Source organism: Alligator mississippiensis, chromosome 7 (genome assembly GCF_030867095.1).
Source record: "Alligator mississippiensis isolate rAllMis1 chromosome 7, rAllMis1, whole genome shotgun sequence".
NCBI classification, from domain to species: Eukaryota; Metazoa; Chordata; order Crocodylia; family Alligatoridae; genus Alligator; species Alligator mississippiensis.
Genome location: NC_081830.1, coordinates 214,542 through 233,968, shown reverse-complemented (window position 1 = coordinate 233,968; position 19,427 = coordinate 214,542). Strand labels below are relative to the sequence as shown.

Genomic DNA, 19,427 nt, shown 5'->3' with positions numbered 1-19,427 from the left:
CCCTCGCTCCCCTTCCCCGCCACTTCCGCCCCGTGACGGGTGCCTGGGTAGCACTTCCGCCCTGGCTCTGATGTCATTCATCATGCGCCCCCTCATTTCCCGTGGCATTTCGGCTCTACACGTCAGTTCCGCCCGGCCCTACACTTCATTCTGGCTGTTTGCGTAGCATACGCTTTTACCGTTACTTCCGCCCTCACCGTGACGTCGCTTCCTGTCCCTCACCTTTTCTTTCTTCCCTTAGACGTCCCAAATGCGTCACTTCCCGCCCGTCTCTCAGGCCTTCCTCCTTCCGGTTGTGGAGGAAGGGGGGTGTCCGGACGTGACGTCGCGCCGGCGGGGGCGGGGCCACGAGCGGTGGGAACCGGTGCGACGCGGGGCCGCCGCCGGGACCAGGTGCGGGGGGGGGGGGTGGTGCATATGCTGGCGTCGCAGCGGCAAGGATCCGGGCCGGGGGGGGTGCAGTTCCGGGGCCCCCGGGGCGGGTCAGGCTGTGGGGGCCGGTTCCGGGGGCAGCTTGGGCCAGCGTGGCCTGGGGGCAGCTCCTGGGTAGCGTGCGGGGCCGGGGGTGCTTGTGGGGCCCTGCGCGGGGGCCCGGGCCGCGCTCACCCCGACCCCGCGTTGCCCCCCAGCCATGGCGGAGCTGAGCGACCTGGACCGGCAGATCGAGCAGCTGCGGCGCTGCGAGCTCATCAAGGAGAGCGAGGTCAAGGCCCTGTGCGCCAAGGCCCGGTGAGCGGGGCGGCAGGGCTGGGGGCGCCGCGTAAGGGGGATCCTGCATCGCAGCCGCCTCTGGGGAGCCCGCACCGGGGCTCGGGTCAAGAGCTCGCGCAGTGCGGCTGGCTCTGGGGGGCCCGGCTGCTGTCTGCATAGAACAGAGCTCTGGGGCGGCAGGACGGGCCCCGCGGGGCGCTGGCTGTGGGGGACACGGGGGCAGGACGGGCCCCGCGGGGCGCTGGCTGTGGGGGACACGGGGGCAGGACGGGCCCCGCGGGGCGCTGGCTGTGGGGGACACGGGGGCAGGACGGGCCCCGCGGGGCGCTGGCTGTGGGGGACACGGGGGCAGGACGGGCCCCGCGGGGCGCTGGCTGTGGGGGACACGGGGGCAGGACGGGCCCCGCGGGGCGCTGGCTGTGGGGGACACGGGGGCAGGACGGGCCCCGCGGGGCGCTGGCTGTGGGGGACACGGGGGCAGGACGGGCCCCGCGGGGCGCTGGCTCTGGGGGACACGGGGGCAGGACGGGCCCCGCGGGGCGCTGGCTCTGGGGGACACGGGGGCAAAGGCCATGAATAACTGGTGTCCCTGCCTCTCCCTGCCTAGGGAGATCCTGGTGGAGGAGAGCAACGTGCAGCGGGTGGACTCCCCAGTGACGGTGAGCGGGGCTTGGGCAGGGGTCCCTGGGCCAGGAGGGTCTAGGCCAGAGGGCATCAGGGCTGCCCTGTCTCACCCCCCCCCCTTGCCCCCCCCAGGTCTGCGGTGACATCCACGGACAGTTTTATGACCTCAAAGAGCTCTTCCGGGTGAGTCCTGCCCCCCACAAACTCCACCCTGCCCCCCCCACTGCAGGCCCCCCCTTACCCCTGCTGCCCCCCAGGTGGGCGGCGACGTCCCCGAGACCAACTACCTCTTCATGGGGGATTTTGTGGACCGCGGCTTCTACAGCGTCGAGACCTTCCTGCTCCTGCTGGCGCTCAAGGTAGATGCCCCCAGCCCCCCCAGGGCACTGGGCACACAACTGGGGTTGGCATGCTCTGGGGCAGGGCGGCTGCAGGGGGTAGCTGGCAGGGGAGGCTTGGGGGACGGATGCAGCCGGCTCTGGGCTGGGCCCCACTGGGGACAGGAAGACTTGTGCCCTCAGGCTGGAGCTGGCTCTAGGGTGTCACAGGCACTGAGGCGGCTGGGCCTGGGGTTGAAGCATCCTGTGGCAGCAGCCAGGTACCACAGGGGCCAGCGTTGCAGCTACCTCTGGGGCCTGGTGTTTAAGTGGCCAAGTATAAGAGGCCTGGGCGGTGCAGCTGGTTTTGTGGGGGTGTGGGTGAAGCCGGGTATAATAGGGCTGAACAGTGCTGCGGGCTGTAGGGTGGGATGTTATACTTGGCCCCTGACGCATCCCACCCCAGATCCAGCTACAGCACTTGGGCCTGTTATACTCAGCTGCTGACTTGCTCTACCCTAGAGTCAGCTGCATTGTTCAGCTCTCCTGTACTCATCTGCTGTCAGCCGGTTTTGGAGTGGGACATACTGGCAGCTGACTACAATGCGTCCCACCCTAGAACCAGCTGCCTGCAGGCCTGAGCACTGCAGATGGCTCTGGGTGGGGCACGTTGGTAGCCGAGTGTAACAGGCTGCAGAAAGCAGCCAGCTCTGGGGTGGGATGTGCTGGTGGCCAAGTGTAAACCCCCCCCCCCATGGCCTCCACAGGTGCGGTACCCAGACCGGATCACGCTGATCCGCGGCAACCATGAGAGCCGGCAGATCACGCAGGTCTATGGCTTCTATGATGAGTGTCTGCGCAAGTACGGCTCCGTCACTGTGTGGCGCTACTGCACCGAGATCTTCGACTACCTCAGCCTCTCAGCCATCATCGACGGCAAGGTGCCCCACCCCGCTCCCAGAGACCTGGGTTCCCTGTGGGGGAAGAGCAGGGGGCTGAACAGTGGGAGCCTGGACACTTGGGTTTTCCAGCGGGCAATGGTTTAGCCTCTGGTCTGGGATTCCCCTGCCTGACCCATGCCCCCTCTTCCCTGCCCTCTCAGATCTTCTGCGTGCATGGGGGACTGTCGCCCTCGATCCAGACGCTGGACCAGATCCGCACAATCGACCGCAAGCAGGAGGTGCCCCACGACGGCCCCATGTGTGACCTGCTCTGGTCTGACCCTGAAGGTACAATGGAGGGGGCAGCAATGCAGCCAGCTCTGGGGTGGGGCAGATGGGAACAGCAGGCTGTGATGCTGCCCAAGAGGGCTTGGTCAGCCCAGTGATGCGAGCAGCTTGCAGGTGGGTGGTGCTGGCAGCTGGCTGTAACAGCACCCTGCCATGCAGCTGGCTCTGGGGTGGGTGGTGCTAGTGGCCACACATAACGGGCCTTGTCCCTGCCTTGCAGACACGACGGGCTGGGGCGTGAGCCCGCGGGGGGCCGGCTACCTGTTTGGCAGTGATGTGGTGGCCCAGTTCAACGCATCCAACGACATCGACATGATCTGCCGAGCACACCAGCTCGTCATGGAGGGTTACAAGTGGCATTTCAATGAGACTGTGCTCACAGTCTGGTCGGCCCCCAACTACTGCTACAGGTGGGGCAGGGGCACCGCCAGGGGGCTGCGGGTTGGGAGCAAGGGGCACCAGCATGTGACCTGTGACCCCCCCCCCCCCCCCCACAGGTGCGGGAATGTGGCTGCCATCTTGGAGCTGGACGAGCACCTGCAGAAGGAGTTCATCATTTTTGAAGCTGCCCCCCAGGAGACGAGGGGGATCCCCTCCAAGAAGCCTGTGGCTGACTACTTCCTGTGACCCCCCACTTCCTGTAACCCCCCTGCCCACCATCTCCCTGGGGGTGCCCCCCTCTGGCTGTATGGGGGGAAGGGCTTCTCTCGGGGTTAGGGGTCCCGCTGGCGGCCCCAGGACCAGGGGCACTCAGGCCCTGCTGCTCTGGGGGTTCGTGGGGGCCGTAGCTGCTTCCCCTGGGGCCCCCAGCCCTGCCCCCCTGGCTTCTCCACGAAGCTTTTTTTGTTATTGTTCCTGTTTTTATTTCTTTGGTTTTTTTTCCTGTTCGTTTTAGATACAAAAAGAAAAACTTCCTTAAAAACCAAATAAAAATGGAAAAATGAAAAGAATAAAAAAACGACATTTGTAGAAAGGTTGAAACCCCACCTCTGCCTCTTCTTGGACCTAGGCGTCGGTGCTCTCCGCCCCGCCCCCGAGGATCCTGCGGCCGGGCCTCACCCGGTGTCTCCGCTGCCCCCTGGCGTCCAGACCTGGTGCTGCGCACGCGCAGGACACTCCTGGGGCCTCTGCTGCCCCCTGGCGTTCACTCACCTCTGCCGCCCTCGGGCTGGTTAGGTGCATGCGCAGGAAGACTCCCCGACCCCGCCTCTCAGGCTAGTCCGCGCATGCGTTGAAGGTTCGTTCCATCGGGCCCCCGCGCAGCTCCCGCCTCAGGCTTGTGCGCATGTGCAAAAACTCGCTAAGGTGAGCGCTACCCATGCGCGAATCGCACCCCCACCTGCCCGGGACTTCGTATCTGCGCATGTGCTAATGACCCCCCCCCACCCCATCTGGGACCCCTTTCTGCTGCCCTCTGCCGTTCACTCGCATCACTGCAGCCCTCGGGCTGAGTAGACGCATGCGCGGGAAGTCTTCTTCAGGTCGTGCATGTGCAAAAAACCTTAACGCTGAGTACTTAAGGCATGCGCGAAATCCCCCCTCCCCCGCCCGAGGTGCCTGTATGTGCGGATGTACTAATCCCCCCTCCCCCCCAAGCCAGGGCCTGTCTCTACTGCCCTCTGGCGTCCGCTGGCTTCTCTGCAGCCCTGCGGCTGACTAAGCGCATGCGCAGAGAACCCTCCTCCCCTCAGGCCTGCTTGTTTCTGCGCGCACTAAATACCACCCCCCCCCCCGAGGTGTAGGTTGTTGCTGTGTTGCTCTACTCTAAGAACATAGACAGACAAGGCTATTTGAGTAAAGGCGAAATCTGTTATTAGATCAACTCAAGTACTTGCAAAATAAATAATAAATACGTAAAAAGTGAGTCTAACAATAGGTGTCGGATTTACCTAAAAAACCTTGCCCGCCCGCGCTCTAGGACTCTCTGCTGCCCTCTAGCCTCCACTAGCTTCGCTGCAGCCCTCGCCCTGAGTAGGCACATGCGTAGAAAGGCCGTCAGACCCCCCCCGGGGCTGCTGCTCCGTGCGTACGTTGAAGTTTCCTAACGCGGTTTCATGCGCATGCGCAAAAAGTCCGTCCACGTGAATTCCTGCGCGCATACGCAGCCCCCGCTGTTCGTACCTGTGCATGCGCTACTGTCCCCTAACTGGAGACTCCCTCTGCTGCCCTCTGGCGTCCGCTCGTCTGACTGCAGTCCCCGGTCACCGTAAGCGCATGCGCTGAATGCACTCCTTATCAGGCCGGTCCTCCGCATATGCGTTGAAGGCGTCGAACCTCACTAAGCTGATCTGAGGCGCACATGCGCGGACCCCCCGCCCCGCGCGCCTGGCTGCACATGCGTAGAAAGTTCAGTCTGGGCACCTCAGAGGGCTGCGGTGGTCTCTGGTTACCATGGTGACGTGAGACGGGAGTGCGGTGGAGGGGGTATCCCCCATGGCTGCCATGGTGACCGAGGGAGCAGGTGGGTGACGCGAGGCGGGGAAATCCCTGCGGTTGCCATAGGGATCGGAGGGGGAAGGGGCGGAGCCGGGCGTGACGTCGCAGCCGTTGCCGGGTCAGGTGACGTGGGCGGTGACGGGGCGGGAGGCTGCCGCAGGGTCACGTGAGTTGGCGGGGTTCGGGGAGCGCTGCGTCACCGCGGGGGGGTCACGTGGGCTCTTGGGGTGCGAGGGGGCGACGGGGGCGCTTCCGGGTCACGTGGCGGCGCTGCCGTCACGTGAGGTGTTGGGGGAGCCTGGGGTCACGTGAGGTCGGGGAAATCTGTGGGTCACGTGAGGGCGCGGGCACTGCTCCTCAGGCCCCAGCCGCGCTTGTGCCCCCTCCCCCCGCCATGGCGGCGCGGCGCAGCCCCCACCCCGACAGCGCGCCCTTCCTGAGCCGGGCCGACCGCACGGAGGAGGACGAGGAAGAGGACGAGGGGCTGGAGGAGGAGGAGCAGGACGAGGGGGGCGGCGGGCCGGCCCCCCTGGGCGAGGCAGAGACGGCGGCCATCACCGGGGTGTCGGGGCGCCGGGCCCGGCTCATGGTGGCGGTGCTCTGCTACGTCAACCTGCTCAACTACATGGACCGGTTCACCGTGGCCGGTACGGCGCGCCGGGGCCACACGTGCTGGCGGGGCTGGGTACGCGGAGGGCGGCCTCGCGAGGACAAGGCTTCGGGGAGTCGGGGCAGCTCGGCGTGCCCCGAGCGAACGCTGCTCGAAGAGCCGTGCGGGGCGCAGGAGGGCGAAGGGCCCCGGGGCGGCGCGGGCCGGCGCTGCCCGTCTCACCCCCCGCTTCTGCCCGCAGGCGTCCTGCCCGAGATCGAGGCCTACTTCGGCATCGGGGACGGCAGCTCCGGGCTCCTCCAGACTGGTGAGGGCGGGGGCAGCCCGACTCGCGAGGCGGGGGCAGGGCAGGGCAGGGCTGCGCCCCTCCCGCGCCCGCTCACACCCCCGCGCCCCGCAGTGTTCATCAGCAGCTACATGGTGCTGGCGCCGTTGTTCGGGTTCCTGGGGGACCGCAGCTCCCGCCGCCTCCTGCTCTGCGTGGGCATCGCCCTCTGGTCGACTGTCACCCTTGCCAGCAGCTTTGTGCCCCGGCAGGTTGGTGCAGGGGGGCACCCGCTTTCGGGGAGTACGGGTGGGATGTACCCCCCAGCACTGACTGTGCCCGCCCCTGCGTCTTCCCAGCACTTCTGGCTGCTGCTGCTGACACGGGGGCTGGTGGGGGTGGGGGAGGCAAGCTACTCCACCGTGGCCCCCACCATCATCGCCGACCTCTTCGTGGGCGACCGCCGCAGCCGCATGCTCGGGTTCTTCTACTTCGCCATCCCTGTGGGCAGGTCAGGCAGGGGCCTGGCTGGGACAGGGTGGGGGCGGGGGCACCGTGGGGCTGTCACTGACCCCCCCTGCCTCCTTCCACTGCAGCGGCCTAGGCTACATGGCAGGCTCCAAGGTGAAGGATGTCATGCACGACTGGCACTGGGCGCTTAGGGTGAGCTGGGGCGGTGCGGAGGCAGCGTTGTACCCTCTCCCCCTGGCATGAAGCAAGGGTGGGGCAGCCCTAGGGGTGAGATTTATGCTGCAGGGGGTGGGGCCTGGGTGTTAGGAGCAGGGCCTAAGACTAGTGGGAGGAGCAAAGGCCCATCAGGGCAGGGTAGGCGGGGCCTCAGGCCTGACCCCACCCCCTCCCTCCCACAGGTGACCCCTGGGCTGGGAGTGGTGGCAGTGGTGCTGCTGCTGCTGGTGATGAAGGAGCCGCCACGGGGGGCCGTGGAGCGCCACGGCCCCCCCTCCCCACTCCACTACACCTCCTGGTGTGACGACGTGCGAGCCCTGGCACGCAAGTGAGTGTGTGGCTGGGGGAGGGCCCGGGGTGGTGGGGGCTGGAGCTGGGTCTTACTACCCCCGTGTGTTTCAGCCGGAGCTTCGTGCTGTCCTCGCTGGGCTTCACGGCTGTGGCCTTCGTGACAGGGGCCCTGGCGCTCTGGGCCCCAGCCTTCCTGCAGCGTGCCCGGCTGGCTGCCGGCGCACCGCCCGCTGACGACAGGTCAGGCACTGACCCCTGGTGTGTGTGCGAGGAGCCTGGGCTGTGGTCTGTGCTTTCCTGGCACATGTGCAGCGCTTGGTTTGTGTGCTGGTGTGTGGGAGATGTTTGAGCTTTGACCTCTGACTTTTAACTCTGTGTGTGACGTGTGTCCTGTGACCTCCGGCCTGCCTGTGAGCTGCCTGATCTCTGATGTTGGCCCCTTTGCATGTGTGCAAGGTGCCCAACGCGTGATCTTGTTTTTTGCCATGTGTGAAGAGCCTTTGTCGTGCATGTAAAGTTCATGAACTTTGATCTTTGATGTCTGTGCGAGGTGCTTGGTTTCTGACCCATGGCACCTTTACAGTGCCAGAGCTTAAACCCGTGACCCCTGGCTGTGTGTGTGTGTGTGTGTGTGTGTGTGTGAGTGTGAGATGCTTGTTATGTGCCTCTGGGCCCGACGCCCCCTGACCCATGCCCTGTGCCTGCAGCCTAGTGTTCGGGGCAGTGACCTGCGTGACGGGGGTGCTGGGCGTGGGGGCAGGCGTGGAGCTGTCACGTCGGCTGCGGCTCCGCTCTTCCCGCGCCGACCCCCTGGTGTGTGCCATTGGGCTGCTAGGCGCTGCACCCTGCCTCTTCCTGGCTGTGGCCCTGGCCCGTGCCAGCATCCCTGTCACTTACGTGAGTCGGGGCCGCCGGGCTGGTGTGGGAGTACAGGGAGGGTGGGCCAGGGCCCGGCCGGGTGTTGGGGGCTGTGCCCAGGGTCACAGGTTCACCACCCCTTGCTGCCTAGGTGTTCATCTTCATTGGGGAGACGCTGCTGTCCCTGAACTGGGCCCTCGTTGCTGACATCCTCCTGGTGAGTGGGGGCTGAGGGGGACCCAGGTGCCTGGGCTGAGGGGAGGGGTAGCACCAGGTGGAACCCAGGCATCTGGGACCTCAACACCCCCCACCCTCCCTTCTAAACCAGCAAACTCGGGAGAGAACCCAGGCGTCCGGCCACCCAGTGCCTGATTCCCCCTGGCTGGGCTGTGGTGGGGGCGAGGGGTCAGATCCCAGGGCTGCCCCCGACCTCTAACCTGTGGTCTGACCCTGGCAGTATGTGGTGGTGCCAACGCGGCGGTCGACGGCCGAGGCACTGCAGATCGTCATGTCCCACCTGCTGGGAGATGCTGGGAGCCCCTACCTCGTCGGGGTGGTGAGATACCACCCCCCCCCCCCAACATGGGGGCCAGGCAGGGAGCCTGGATGCCTGGGTTTCCTGGGAGGGGAGTGAGGGCTAGGGGCTGGGCATGGGGGGCCGGGACACCTGGGATCCGTGGGCAGGGCGTGAGGGCTGGGAACCAGGATGCTGCTGTTCCCTGCGGGTGCCCAGATGCCTGGTCCCAGCCGTGTGCCCCCCACAGATGAGTGACGCGGTGCGCCGGCACCGGCCCCCCACCCCACTGTGGGCCTTCCGCAGCCTGGGCTATGCGCTGACGCTCTGTGCCTTCGTGGGAGCCCTCGGAGGCGGCTTCTTCCTCGCCACCGCCCTCGTGCTGCCTGCTGACCGGCGCCGTGCCCACCTGCAGGCACAGGGTGAGTCTGCCCCACTGTCCCCCGGCCCAGTACGGCCCCCATGACCAACAGACCCCAGCACAGCACAGCCATCAGATCTTTCCAGACTCGAGCACGGCCCTCGGGCCAACGCAGGCCCCTAAGACCTAGCACAGTCTCTGAGCCTCTCCTAGATGCCAGCATGACTCCCAGACCAACATGGCCCCCACGACCCTCTGAGCCCCAGCACGGCCCTGTGGACCCTCACAGCCCTCCGCAGGCTCAGCACAGCCCCAGTGTAGCACCCTGAGACCACCCCCAGCCCTGCTCGGAGCTGCCGGGATGGTCCGGGGACGCAGGCGTTGGGCTTCCCACTCCCCTGGCTTGCACCTACCGGAGGGAACGCAGGCGTCCGGGCTCCCAGCCCCGACCCATTTGCTCCCAGGTGTCTGGGCCTCTAGTGTCTCTGCTTCCACCTGCCCTGGGGCTCTTACTTGCTCACTTGTTTGCACCCTAGGCTGGGTGTGGGACAAAGAGCCCAGACATCTGGCTCCTCTCTGCCCCCACCCGCTATTAACCTTTCTCTGCCTCTCTCCCCACTGCAGGGCTGCTGGCGGAGGCTGGGGGGAGCCCCGGAGCAGCGTCCGAGCGCATTGTAGTGCCGCGGGGGGGGCGCGCAGCCCAGCTGCCTGTCTCCAGCGTCCTCATTTGAGCCCCTCAGACCCCGGAGCTGCGCCCGGGGCACAGGGACCAGAGCGCCCCCAGAGCCATGCAAGGGCGGGACACAACCGTAGCCACGCAGCCGGGATGGAAGCTGCCCCCCCCGCGCAGAAGGGACAGGAGAGAGTGGCTGTTCCCTGCGCCCATGGCCGCAAATGGATGGACAGATGGATGGACGGACAAGGGGTTTTACCCCTGCAGGGCCAGACTGGGGCGTGACCAGTGCCAGCCCCCAGCCAGCACAGCCTGCCCCGCCGGGGGATTGGGGTGCCAGGCTTCCCTGCAGTGGTGGCGGGGCTCAGGCTGTGCCTTCCCAGGTGGGGGGGGTCTAGTTGCCCTATTGCAGTGTGGGAAGCCATCCCCATACCGCTGTCTTTGCACCTCATTAAAGGCTTCCTAATGGGTCCCAGGTGTGGTCTGTGTTGGGGGCCTGGGAGCCCGGACGCCTGGCTTCTCTGGGCAGGGGTGTGCGTGCCCCCGCCTGCAGTGAACAACTTCCTGCCCAGCCTCAGTCTCCCGCCGCAGCTTCCTGTGCTGCGGGGGAGGGGCAGGATGGGGGGCGGGGGGAGGGGAGTGGGGGGGGCAGGCAGAGCCTCGCGGCAGCCAGGCTGCACTGACGGAGCCACCGCGCCGGCCCCAGGTAGGTCCCAGGGCGGGGGGACCCTGAAACCATGGCCCTTCAGGCCGGCCCAGTGGGCAGGAAGCCAGTGGTGGCGTATGTCCTGCCCCCACGCTGGCTGGACGTGCGGATGTGGCCACGTGCCTCAGGGCGAGGGCGTGGGGGCGGGGACAGCCCCCGGACACCTGGGCTCCTAACCATTTTGGGGGGTGTCCCTGCCCCATGGTCGTGCCCCTCACTCCTGACCTGCAACCCCCTTTGTTGCTCCAACATGCTCCTCACGTGCACCCCCCCCATTTTCCCCCTGGTGGTGTCCCTCCCCATGCACGAGCCCGCTGTGTGCCACAGCAGTGCCCCTCACTCCTGCCCCACAGCACCCCGTCCGACCCACGGCCCCCTCTCATTGCCCCGTGGCGGCGCCCCTCGCTCCTGGTCTGCAGCCCCACCCCGTCACCTCCTCCGGCAGTTCCCTGCCTGACTCCTCTCCCCGTCGCTCCCTGGCAGTGCCCCTCTTGCCCCCTCTTGCCACGGTGCCCCTCACTCCTGACTGGCAGCACCCCTGTCAGCCCAGGGCGGTGCCCCTCACTCTGCACCCGCGCCGCCCCGTCCCCTTGGCCGCATCCCCAGTGCGGTTTGTGGTCGTTACCCTTGGCTGCTCAGCTGGATCGGGCGGGCTGGGGCGCCTGGGTTCTGGGGGGAGCAGGGCGCCCCGAGGGGCTTGTCAGCCTGCGCGCCAGTACTGTGCCCCCCCTCCATTTCCCCAGCTCAGCCGGGCTGGGCTGGGCCCCGCGGGGGGAAGGGCTGCAGCTGCTTTGCTGCGCCCGGGTCCCGCGTGCAAACCGCAGCGCTGAGACGGAGCCGAGACGCCCACAGCACCTGCCCCCCCACGAGTCAGTGCCGCACTCCTCCCCTGCTGGAGAACCCAGCTCTCAGCCCACCCCCGGTCCTGGTCCCACCTTACGAGGCCTGGTGCCTGGCTCCTACGAGCTTTAATCTCCTGGGGCGGTAAGAGCCCAGGGGTCTGAGCGCCAACCCTGCCCCTTCCTGAGCCAGCAAAGCTGGAGGAGACCCCAGGCGGCCGGGCGCCCCAGGCCTCCACGTTTGAACCTAAAAGGCCTGGAGGAGAACCCAGGTGCTACTTGCTGTCACCCACCGGGCCCCCAACCTCCCCTCCTCTGAGCCAGCTCCGGCCCCGTGTACAGCGGCCTGCCGGGCCTGCTCTCCTGGTGCTGGGGAGACCCCAGGCATCTGGGCTTCCCTGCCAGGTTGCTCCCCTCCCGGTCTTCGGTGGCACTCAGGCATCTGGGTGGCACCTACGTGGCCTGCCTGGGGAAGAGCCCAGGCCACCATGTGCTTTAACCCACCTGGCCTGGGAGTGAACCCGAGCATCCGGGCTCCCAACCCCCCCCACCCCCGTTTGAAGCCAGCAAACGCGGAAGTGAATCCAGGCGTCCGGGCCTTGTACTGGGTCGAACCCAGGCGCCCGGGCCCCCTGCTCGAACCCCTCGGACCCTGATCCCCTTCCTGGAGCAGGTAGAGACCCCAGGCGGCCCGGCTCTTCTGCTCTAAGCCCCTGGACCCTACTCCCCTTCCCGGAGCGTGGGGAACCCACGCGTCCGAGCCCCGCGCTCTCAGGGCTGGGTGGGCCCCAGGCTCCCCCGCCCCCGCTGTATGGCACTGGATCCCCGGTTGCACATGGAGAGCCCAGGTGTCCGGGTGCGGCAGGGGGTCCCTGACACCTGGTCCCCACCGTGCAGGAGGATGGAGCCGGCGTTGCTGGCGCTCGGGGTCCTGGCGCTGCTGCCCCCTGTGGCTGCCCTGCTCTGCGCCCACTGTCCGCGGCGGTCCCCACGTGGTGAGTGCCTGACCCCCCCGCGGCTCCCACCCCGAGCTGGGCGCAGAACCCCGGCATCCATTGTGCTAGGCAGAGGACCCAGGTGTGCGGGCTCTCCTTCTCTGAGGCTGGGTGGAGGGGCCCCCAGGCTGCCCTGAACGCCACCCCCAATTTCCCCTCCCCTCAGGTCCAGAGGCCATTGGTGACTACGAGTACAAGTGAGTCTGTCTGTCCACATCTGACTGTGCAGGTTTAGGGGGGTGGGGGGCTGTACTGGGGGGGGTCTTACGGTGTCTCCCCCTCCCTGCAGGCCCCCAGCCCCCTGCGCCCCCCAGAACAGCTTCATCCTGCTGAGCCGCAGCAGCTGTGAGTAACGCTCAGCCCCTGCTCCCCCCCCCCACTCCCCAGACACCTCTCCTCACCCCTTGCCCCCCCCCCAGGTGCCCCCCGCAACCAGATCCGCCAGCAGCCCGTCACCCCCACGGAGCAGTTCCTCTCCATCCCGTAAGTGGCCTTGAGTGCCGCCCCCCCCCAACCTGCCAGCGGGCCCTCCACGGGGCTGCCCACCTCCCTCCTGCTTCGGGGGTTGACCCCTCGAGGGTCCCCAGGCTGGGGCGGGGGTGCTGTGGCCTTTGGGGGCCCTGTGCTCTGTGCATCACCGGCCCCTCCTGCCCCCCAGGCGCTCGCCTCAGGCCCCTCCAAGCCGCACGGCGTCAGTGGCCCGACCTGAACCCGACAATGGTGAGTGCCGCTCCCCCCCACTGGGTCACCTGGGCCAGAGAGGCGGACAGGGTGCAGGGATGGGAGCTAACCCCAGGGGAAGGGGCCGGATAGATGGACACGGGGAGGCAGGTAACTGGAGCTGCCCTGGGGTTGAGGGCTGGACAGATGGACGTGGGCAGGGGCACAACTGGGCTCACCCTGGGATGGAGGAGCAGACAGGCGGGTAGGGGGATAATTGGAGTTGCCCCGCGGTACGGGGTGGGACAGACGAATGTGGCGGGGTGGCGGCACAACTGGGTTCACCCTGGGATGAAGGAGCAGAGAGGCGGATGTGGGCACCCCTGACCGCCTGCCTCTGCTCCCCTCCAGACAGTGTGCCCAGCTACGAGAATGAGGGTGAGTCTGGGGGCAGGGGGCAGGGCTGGGGGGGGGGGGTGGCGTGCCCCTGCTTACCCCCATCCTCCTGCTGCAGAGCACCCTCCACACGTGGCTGCCGACATGGAGGACGACGACAACGACTACAACAATGACACTCCCGGCTATGTGTAGGGTCACGGGTCATGGGGTTATAGCAGGGGCACAAAAGTCACGGCTAAGGGCTGGGAGACGCAGGGTGTTTTGGGGGGAGTCTGACCTCTGGGAAGGCTGGTGCTGGTTGGGGAGGGCAGGGCTGGGGGTCTATGGTGGGGTCAGGGGTCATCTTTAGGGGCGGCGGGGGCATGAGGGGTAGTTTGAGGGATCATGGCAGGGGGCAGACAGCCTGACTGGGCTGGGGGGTTCCCAGACACAGGGGTGGGGGGCACAGCTAAGAGGGGCTGTGCCCCAAGGCCCCCCAGTCTCACCCTGCTTCCCTCCCCTGCAGCGTGGTGCTCCCAGATGGCGCTGCAGGGCCCCCCCTGGCTGAGCCCCCAGCCCCGGCCTCGGCCCCCCAGGACAACAGCTGCTCTGGTGAGTGATGTCACACCCCTGGATGCCTGGGCTCACCATGCGGGACCCCTAGACACCTAGATCCTGCCTGCCTCCCTCTCTTATGAGTGACCCCCCAATCTTTCGACCCCCCCCCCCCCCCAGCAATGGCAGGTGAGGACTATGAGAACTTCCCGGAGCCCCCCCCAACCCCGCCAGAGCCACAGATGCGGGAGTCTCTGGGTAAGTCTGTCCTGGGGTGTTTGTGTCTGTCTGTCCTGGGGGGGCTGCCCCCCAGCCCCCTTCTCACCCCTGTGCCCCCCCAGCAGCTGACAGCCTGGAGTACGTGAATATGCCTGAGCCGGGGGCCCCCGAACCCCAATACGGTGAGTGATGCCCCCGCGCCCCCAGCACTGGGAGAACCTGGGTGCCTGGGAGACCCCCTAGCTCCTGTCCCATGATGGGGAGGGCGCTATGAGATCCCCTGGGCCTTGCCTCACAGTTGAGGGGCTGTTGGGGGCTCCCAGCCCTGTCTCACGGCCCCGGGTCTGGCTCCTGCAGGCTCCAGCGACCGTGAGAGCGAGGAGGATGGGCCCGACTACGAGAACCTGCAGCGCTGAGACCAGGTGAACCCCAAGAACAGGGCACCCCGGGCCCCGAACCCTGCTTCCCCTCCCTGTGGCGGGACCTGCAGCACCGAGTCCAGGGGACCCCAAACTCCCTGTACCCCAAAACTGCCCCTAGGAGCCACTGCACGCTGAAACCCTGCACCTTGTTCCTGCCTCCGGCCCCACAAGGCTGGGACTGGGGGGCACCAAATGTCCTGCACCCCAGAACTGCCCCCAGTAACCATCGCCCCTGAAACCATGCACCTCCTTCGGTGCCCCATGCCCCTATCCCCCACGCACACTATTAACCCCTTCTCTCCTGTATCTCTGTTGCAGGAGGCTACAAGGGCCCCTGCCCCCAGGACCCCGTCACCCCGGCGTTAATTTATTGCCCCCCTGCCCCACCTCGTGACGCCACTTTGCTGACGTAGAAGCCTGAGAATTTCCCAGAGTCCTTTGCTCTACCCAAAAACCTTTGTGGTGGGGGGGAGAAGGTGGGACCCCGGCGTCCAAGGTGCTTCCCACGGCTCTACTCCCCACCCCCCCTTCAAGCCCCTGTGGCGGCGGCTCCAGTTCCCACAGAATAAATGCCCCGTGTGTCCGCGCTGCTGCCCCGGGTCTTTCTGCTCTGGGCTATAGGGCGGGGGATTTGGGGGAACTGATCGCCACGGGGGTGAACATGTATCCACTGGGGGGCTGGATGGACTCCCGGACACCCGGGGTCTCTGGGTGTCTCGCAGACACCTGGGTTTGTGGTGAGGATCTCCCAGACCCCTGGGTTCCCCAGTTTGGGCTCCCCACACCCCAGCGAAGCGGGGCGACTTGTGCGGGAGTCCTGGGCGCCGGGCCGCGCTGTCTGCCCTCTCCCCGCCCTGGTGCAGGGCGCAGAGGCTGTGTGTCGGCAGAGGTGTTTATTGGGGGCAGGGTCCCAGGGGCTCAGACCTGGCTGCGGAAGTGGGGAACGCCGGGCCCGGCCATGCGGTTTTGGTAGTGGGCGTCAAAGGCCTCGTTCTGCGCCACCGTGAAGTGATTCTTCCAGTCGCCGACCTCTCCTGGGGGGCAGAGAACCAGGGGGTCACGGCAGGGGACACAGATGCCCCCTTCGTGGGGCATTGCTGTTACCCAGAATCCTCTGCTGAGGCTCCAGCAGGGGATGGCGCAGGGGTAGAAGCTGGGGGTGCAATTACCCAGAATCCTTTGTTAAGGGGGGGTGGCATTATTGCAGGTGACTGGTGGGGATCACGATCCCCTTCCCCACCCCACGGGGGGCATTACCCAGGATCCCTTGCATTGGGGAGAACCACTTTGGCCAGCCTGAAGCAACACCCCCCCCCCCGCCCCCGTCAGCTACCCACAGTGCCATGCTTCTCCATGGGCCAATTACCGCCGTCACTTGCCCCCTCCGGCCCATTGCCCACCATCCTCGGCATCCCCCTCCAGCCGATTACTCAGTGCCTGCCTCCCCTGGCGGCGCGGCGCGGTGCGGCGCGGCGCTGCACGGCACGACTCACCGCGGCGCAGGAAGGGGCTGATGGCCGGGTCGAGCAGGGTGTGGGGCACGCTGCTGTAGTTGGCCATGGGGTTGTCCCGCATGGCCGCGAAGGAGGACAGCTGGATCACGCGGGCCAGCACCTCGGACGACAGCGCCGCCCCCAGGAACGACGCCACCTTCTGCACCTCCCGCCCGGGGTCCTGCGGGGAGCGGGCATCAGCCCCGCCGCTGCAAACCGCCCCGCCCCGCTCGCGGTCCCCACCGCTGCCGGCGCGCCATTGCCCACCCGCCTGTGCAAGACACCCCAGCCTTAGGGGTTTGGGCCTGGCGCCGGCACGCCCGCCGCCCTCACCTCCTTCATGTCCTCGTAGAAGACGTAGAGGATCCGGCGCTGCTCCCGCGCCGCCCAGTACCCGCAGACGTGGTCGTACCACGACCCCCAGGCCACTGTGGCGGAGGGGTAAGAGAAGGGCGTTACCCAGAAGCCTTTGCACTTTCACATCGGCTTCGTGTTACCCAGAACCCCTTGTGCGCTCCGCCTGGGCTTGGCGTCACCCAGCCTCCTTTGCGGTTCCCGCGCTCGGGTCGGGCGCAGGGCCAGGCGCGGGCGGCACGGGGGGGCCGCGCTGCCCTGCCGCTGTAACGGGGCCGGAGGGCACTCACGTTCTCCGCGCATGAACCGCTGGAGGTAGGCGGGCCAGGGCCCCGGCTCGGGCTGCGTCTTGTTCATCTGGTCGAAGAAGTAGTACGAGACGACGGTGTCCTTCGGGTTACGGGCCACGTAGATGACCTGCGGGACAGGAGGCGTGGGGGCTGCGGGGCGAGGGCACGGCCGGGGGCGAGGGGCTGAGGGACCGGACCCCCCTTTACCTTGCAGTCGTTGTCCCAGAAGGACTCGGGCACCAGCTGGACGGGCAAGTGGGTCTTGATCACGCGGGGCGGGGGCGTCTGCTCCAGCTGCTGCACCCCTGGGGGCACAGGGCTGGGGGTGAGGTCCTGCGCTGGGGGGCGCGGGAGGGGCTGTCCGGGTGCACGCGGGGAGGCCGGCTGGTCAGAGGGGCTGGGGCAGCGGGGGTGTCACGCACCGGAGGGGATGGGCGGGGGAGAGCAGATCTCGAGGAAGGGGCTGCGCACGTGGGTGGGGGCGCGCTGGGCCCAGGCCTCATCCGCCCCGCACAGCACCAGGTCCACGATCTCCTGCATCCACGTCGTTCCTGTGGGAGGGGGGGTCAGGGGCAGGGGCAGGCCCCCGTGCCCCCTCCTCCTGTCCTGCAAAGCAGCCTGCTGGGGCCGCAGAGCCAGGAACGCCCCCAGCCCCTTGTCCTGCCCACTGACCGGACTTGGGGTAGGTGGCGATGAGGAGGTCGTCGGGGCGGGCGCGGAAGGTGGCGATGGGCCCCCACTGCTGGGCGATGGGCTCCATCAGTGGGATCCCCGCCACGGGCACCAGCGGGAACCGCCGGAAGACCCCTACGCCCTCTGCCAGCGCCTTCGTGTAGTCCAGGCGGGGTGGGGGGTAGCTGGGGGCTGGGTCTGACATGGCTGGGGGTCCCGGCTGCAGCTGGCCCTCCTGGTCTGGGGATGGGTCCCTGCAGCCGCTCCTCTGCACAGCCGCTTGCCTTGGGACAGTCCCTCCCTGCAGCGCCCTTTACCCTCGGGTGGATACACCCCCCACAGCACTTCCTTCTTGGGCAGGATCCGCCCCACGGGCCGGGTTACTGCAGGACAGGCCTGGCCAGCGCCAGGGGCAGCTGCCGGAGCTGGGGAGGGGACATGCGCCCACCTCTGGGGTACCTGGCTGTACCCCTGTGACCTCTGACCTGGCACCCTGCCCCCAGTTCACACCAGTTTAGATCCAGCTGGTCCAGTGTAAATCTATGCCATCCCTCCAGGTGCAGAGCAGGACCAATGTTGGCACCCCCCAGACTCCCACGTGCCCTTGTTCCCCCTGCCCTGGGGGGCATGCACTGGAGTGCCCTGCTGAGCAAGGAAGGGGTTAACATCCACCCCTGGGTGCAGGAAGGGTGAAATGGGGGGGACCCTGAAGGCACGAGGGTTGAACCCACCCCACTAGTGGGGGGCAGTTCTCCTTGTGGTCCCCATGGCTTTCTGGGGTCCCTCAGAATCCCATCAGGCCTGGGCACCCGGCAGCTCCCCTCAGTGGCCCCTGCCACATGCCGGTCTGGTGCCCCCCCCCCGGACCCCAGGTGTCTGTCTGGGGGACCCAGAACCCCTGAGACACAATGGGGCCCTGGACCCCGCCCCGGCTGCCCCCTCCTCCCCCCAAGCCTGGCTGTCTGTCCTTCGGGGGGGGCAGGGGGGCATAAGTAACGCCCCAAGGGCAACGAGTACTGCTCTCCCTGTCGCCCCTCACATCGCCCCCACCAGCCCCATCCTGGCCCTAGCAGCTGCCCGGGCACCCCCAAAACCTGCCCTTCCCCTCTTCTGTGCCCAACTGCCCCACGCCTTGCAGCATCCCCCTCCTGCCCAGCCCCCAGCATTGCCCCTCGTCTCAGCCCCCAAACCACTCCCCTGCCTCAGGACCCCCTTTTCTCAGCCCCCCCCCACCCCTTCTGCTCCTTAGGGACCCCATCCCTCCAGCCCCCGCAAATCTGCCCCAGGGTCCCCCACTCCTCACAGCTCCCACAGCTACCCCTAGAGCCTGCCTTCCCCCACAGCCCCCCCGAAATTGTCCCTCTCCGACCTTCCTCCCATCACAGTCCCCCCCCAAACTGCCTTCTGCCCCTCAGGGTTGCCTCCCAACTGCCCCCTCCTCTCATGGCCCCCCAAATGCCCCCCACTCCTCAGAGCCCCCTCCCCTCACAGCCCCACAGGACCCATCCAAATTGCCCTTCCCCATGGGGGGTCAGAGCGCAGGGGGGGCATTACAGCTGTTACCGTGCACCCCCCCCGAAATGGCAGGTAACACCTGGGGGTTTTTAAGGGGGGTTCGTGCGCGGGGGAGTTCGGGTGTGGGGCTCTGAGGGGGCAGCAGGCGACATGGGGGGCTGAGGGGACAGAGGGGTTGGGGCGCAGGGGGGCCTGGGGTGTGGGGTCTGAGGGGACAGCAGGTTTTGGGGTACCGGGGGTCTGAGGAAGGTGGTGGGTTTGGGGTATGGGGCTGAAGGGGATTGTGAGGCTTAGCATACAGGGGCTGAGGGGCAGCAGGTTTAGGGTGCGGGGGTCTGAGAGGACAAATAGGCTTGAGGTGTGGGGTTTGGGCTGCAGGGGTCTGAGGGGAATATGGGGGCTGTGAAGGCACAGGGGTGAGGGCAGGGTGGGGGGTCAAGGGTCAGAGAGGGACGGGGTACAGGGCAGTCCAGGCCGGGCTGGGCTTGGGGGGTGAGAGCAGCCCCTCCGCCCCGGAGCCACCAGCCAGGCTGCGTTGAGCCCGGGAGGGACCCGGGCTGATCCTGGCTGGTCCTCCTGCTCCGCGGGACCCCGGTCCTCCAGCAGGCAGGAGACCCCGTCTGCAGCCGTGGGGCTGGGGGCCAGGCCTGCGCATCGCCTGCGTGGCGAGCATGACCACGACGGGGAAGGTAGGAGGGTGCAGAGGCGATGCTATGCCAGGGGCGGGTGAGGGCTGTCGCGCCTATTGCTGCG

The 19,427-nt window shown here is 67.4% G+C and overlaps 4 protein-coding genes across 7 annotated transcripts; 3 read left to right on the top strand and 1 right to left on the bottom strand.

Annotated features, from left to right (window-relative positions):
* Window positions 1-282: 282 nt before the first annotated feature.
* Window positions 283-3,867, top strand: PPP4C (protein phosphatase 4 catalytic subunit). Of its 2 annotated transcripts, none has more exons than XM_006260576.4 (9): window positions 283-393; window positions 630-729; window positions 1,319-1,370; window positions 1,468-1,518; window positions 1,593-1,694; window positions 2,420-2,593; window positions 2,755-2,881; window positions 3,102-3,291; window positions 3,379-3,867. In XM_006260576.4, the coding sequence occupies exons 2-9, from the start codon at window positions 632-634 to the stop codon at window positions 3,506-3,508; spliced, it is 924 nt and encodes a 307-aa protein (XP_006260638.1). In that variant the 5' UTR covers window positions 283-393; window positions 630-631; the 3' UTR covers window positions 3,509-3,867. The 2 variants fall into 2 exon arrangements, with proteins under 2 accessions (XP_006260638.1, XP_019354729.1); XM_019499184.2 differs by having other exon boundaries at window positions 309-364.
* An 83-nt stretch (window positions 3,868-3,950) lies between these two features.
* On the top strand, window positions 3,951-10,046 carry SPNS1 (SPNS lysolipid transporter 1, lysophospholipid). 2 transcript variants are annotated; one of them, XM_019499183.2, is made up of 13 exons: window positions 3,951-5,342; window positions 5,679-5,964; window positions 6,169-6,234; window positions 6,328-6,464; window positions 6,552-6,703; window positions 6,789-6,855; window positions 7,062-7,207; window positions 7,282-7,410; window positions 7,878-8,067; window positions 8,180-8,245; window positions 8,486-8,584; window positions 8,793-8,964; window positions 9,528-10,046. In XM_019499183.2, the coding sequence occupies exons 2-13, from the start codon at window positions 5,712-5,714 to the stop codon at window positions 9,632-9,634; spliced, it is 1,584 nt and encodes a 527-aa protein (XP_019354728.1). In that variant the 5' UTR covers window positions 3,951-5,342; window positions 5,679-5,711; the 3' UTR covers window positions 9,635-10,046. The 2 variants fall into 2 exon arrangements, with proteins under 2 accessions (XP_019354728.1, XP_014453729.2); XM_014598243.3 differs by lacking the exon at window positions 3,951-5,342 and adding an exon at window positions 5,396-5,483.
* Window positions 10,047-10,202: 156 nt separating this feature from the next.
* LAT (linker for activation of T cells) lies at window positions 10,203-14,936 on the top strand. 2 transcript variants are annotated; one of them, XM_059730400.1, is made up of 13 exons: window positions 10,203-10,282; window positions 12,019-12,116; window positions 12,283-12,313; window positions 12,406-12,461; window positions 12,536-12,599; window positions 12,775-12,836; window positions 13,188-13,214; window positions 13,291-13,363; window positions 13,681-13,766; window positions 13,890-13,967; window positions 14,054-14,110; window positions 14,286-14,350; window positions 14,669-14,936. In XM_059730400.1, the coding sequence occupies exons 2-12, from the start codon at window positions 12,023-12,025 to the stop codon at window positions 14,342-14,344; spliced, it is 687 nt and encodes a 228-aa protein (XP_059586383.1). In that variant the 5' UTR covers window positions 10,203-10,282; window positions 12,019-12,022; the 3' UTR covers window positions 14,345-14,350; window positions 14,669-14,936. The 2 variants fall into 2 exon arrangements, with proteins under 2 accessions (XP_059586383.1, XP_059586382.1); XM_059730399.1 differs by having other exon boundaries at window positions 14,051-14,110.
* A 292-nt stretch (window positions 14,937-15,228) lies between these two features.
* On the bottom strand, window positions 15,229-17,479 carry LOC102570148 (sulfotransferase 1B1). The gene is made up of 7 exons (XM_006260598.4): window positions 17,160-17,479; window positions 16,910-17,038; window positions 16,695-16,792; window positions 16,488-16,614; window positions 16,177-16,271; window positions 15,844-16,024; window positions 15,229-15,384 (listed from the first exon to the last, which is right to left on the bottom strand). The coding sequence occupies exons 1-7, from the start codon at window positions 17,362-17,364 to the stop codon at window positions 15,269-15,271; spliced, it is 951 nt and encodes a 316-aa protein (XP_006260660.1). The 5' UTR covers window positions 17,365-17,479; the 3' UTR covers window positions 15,229-15,268.
* Between the last annotated feature and the right edge of the window lie 1,948 nt (window positions 17,480-19,427).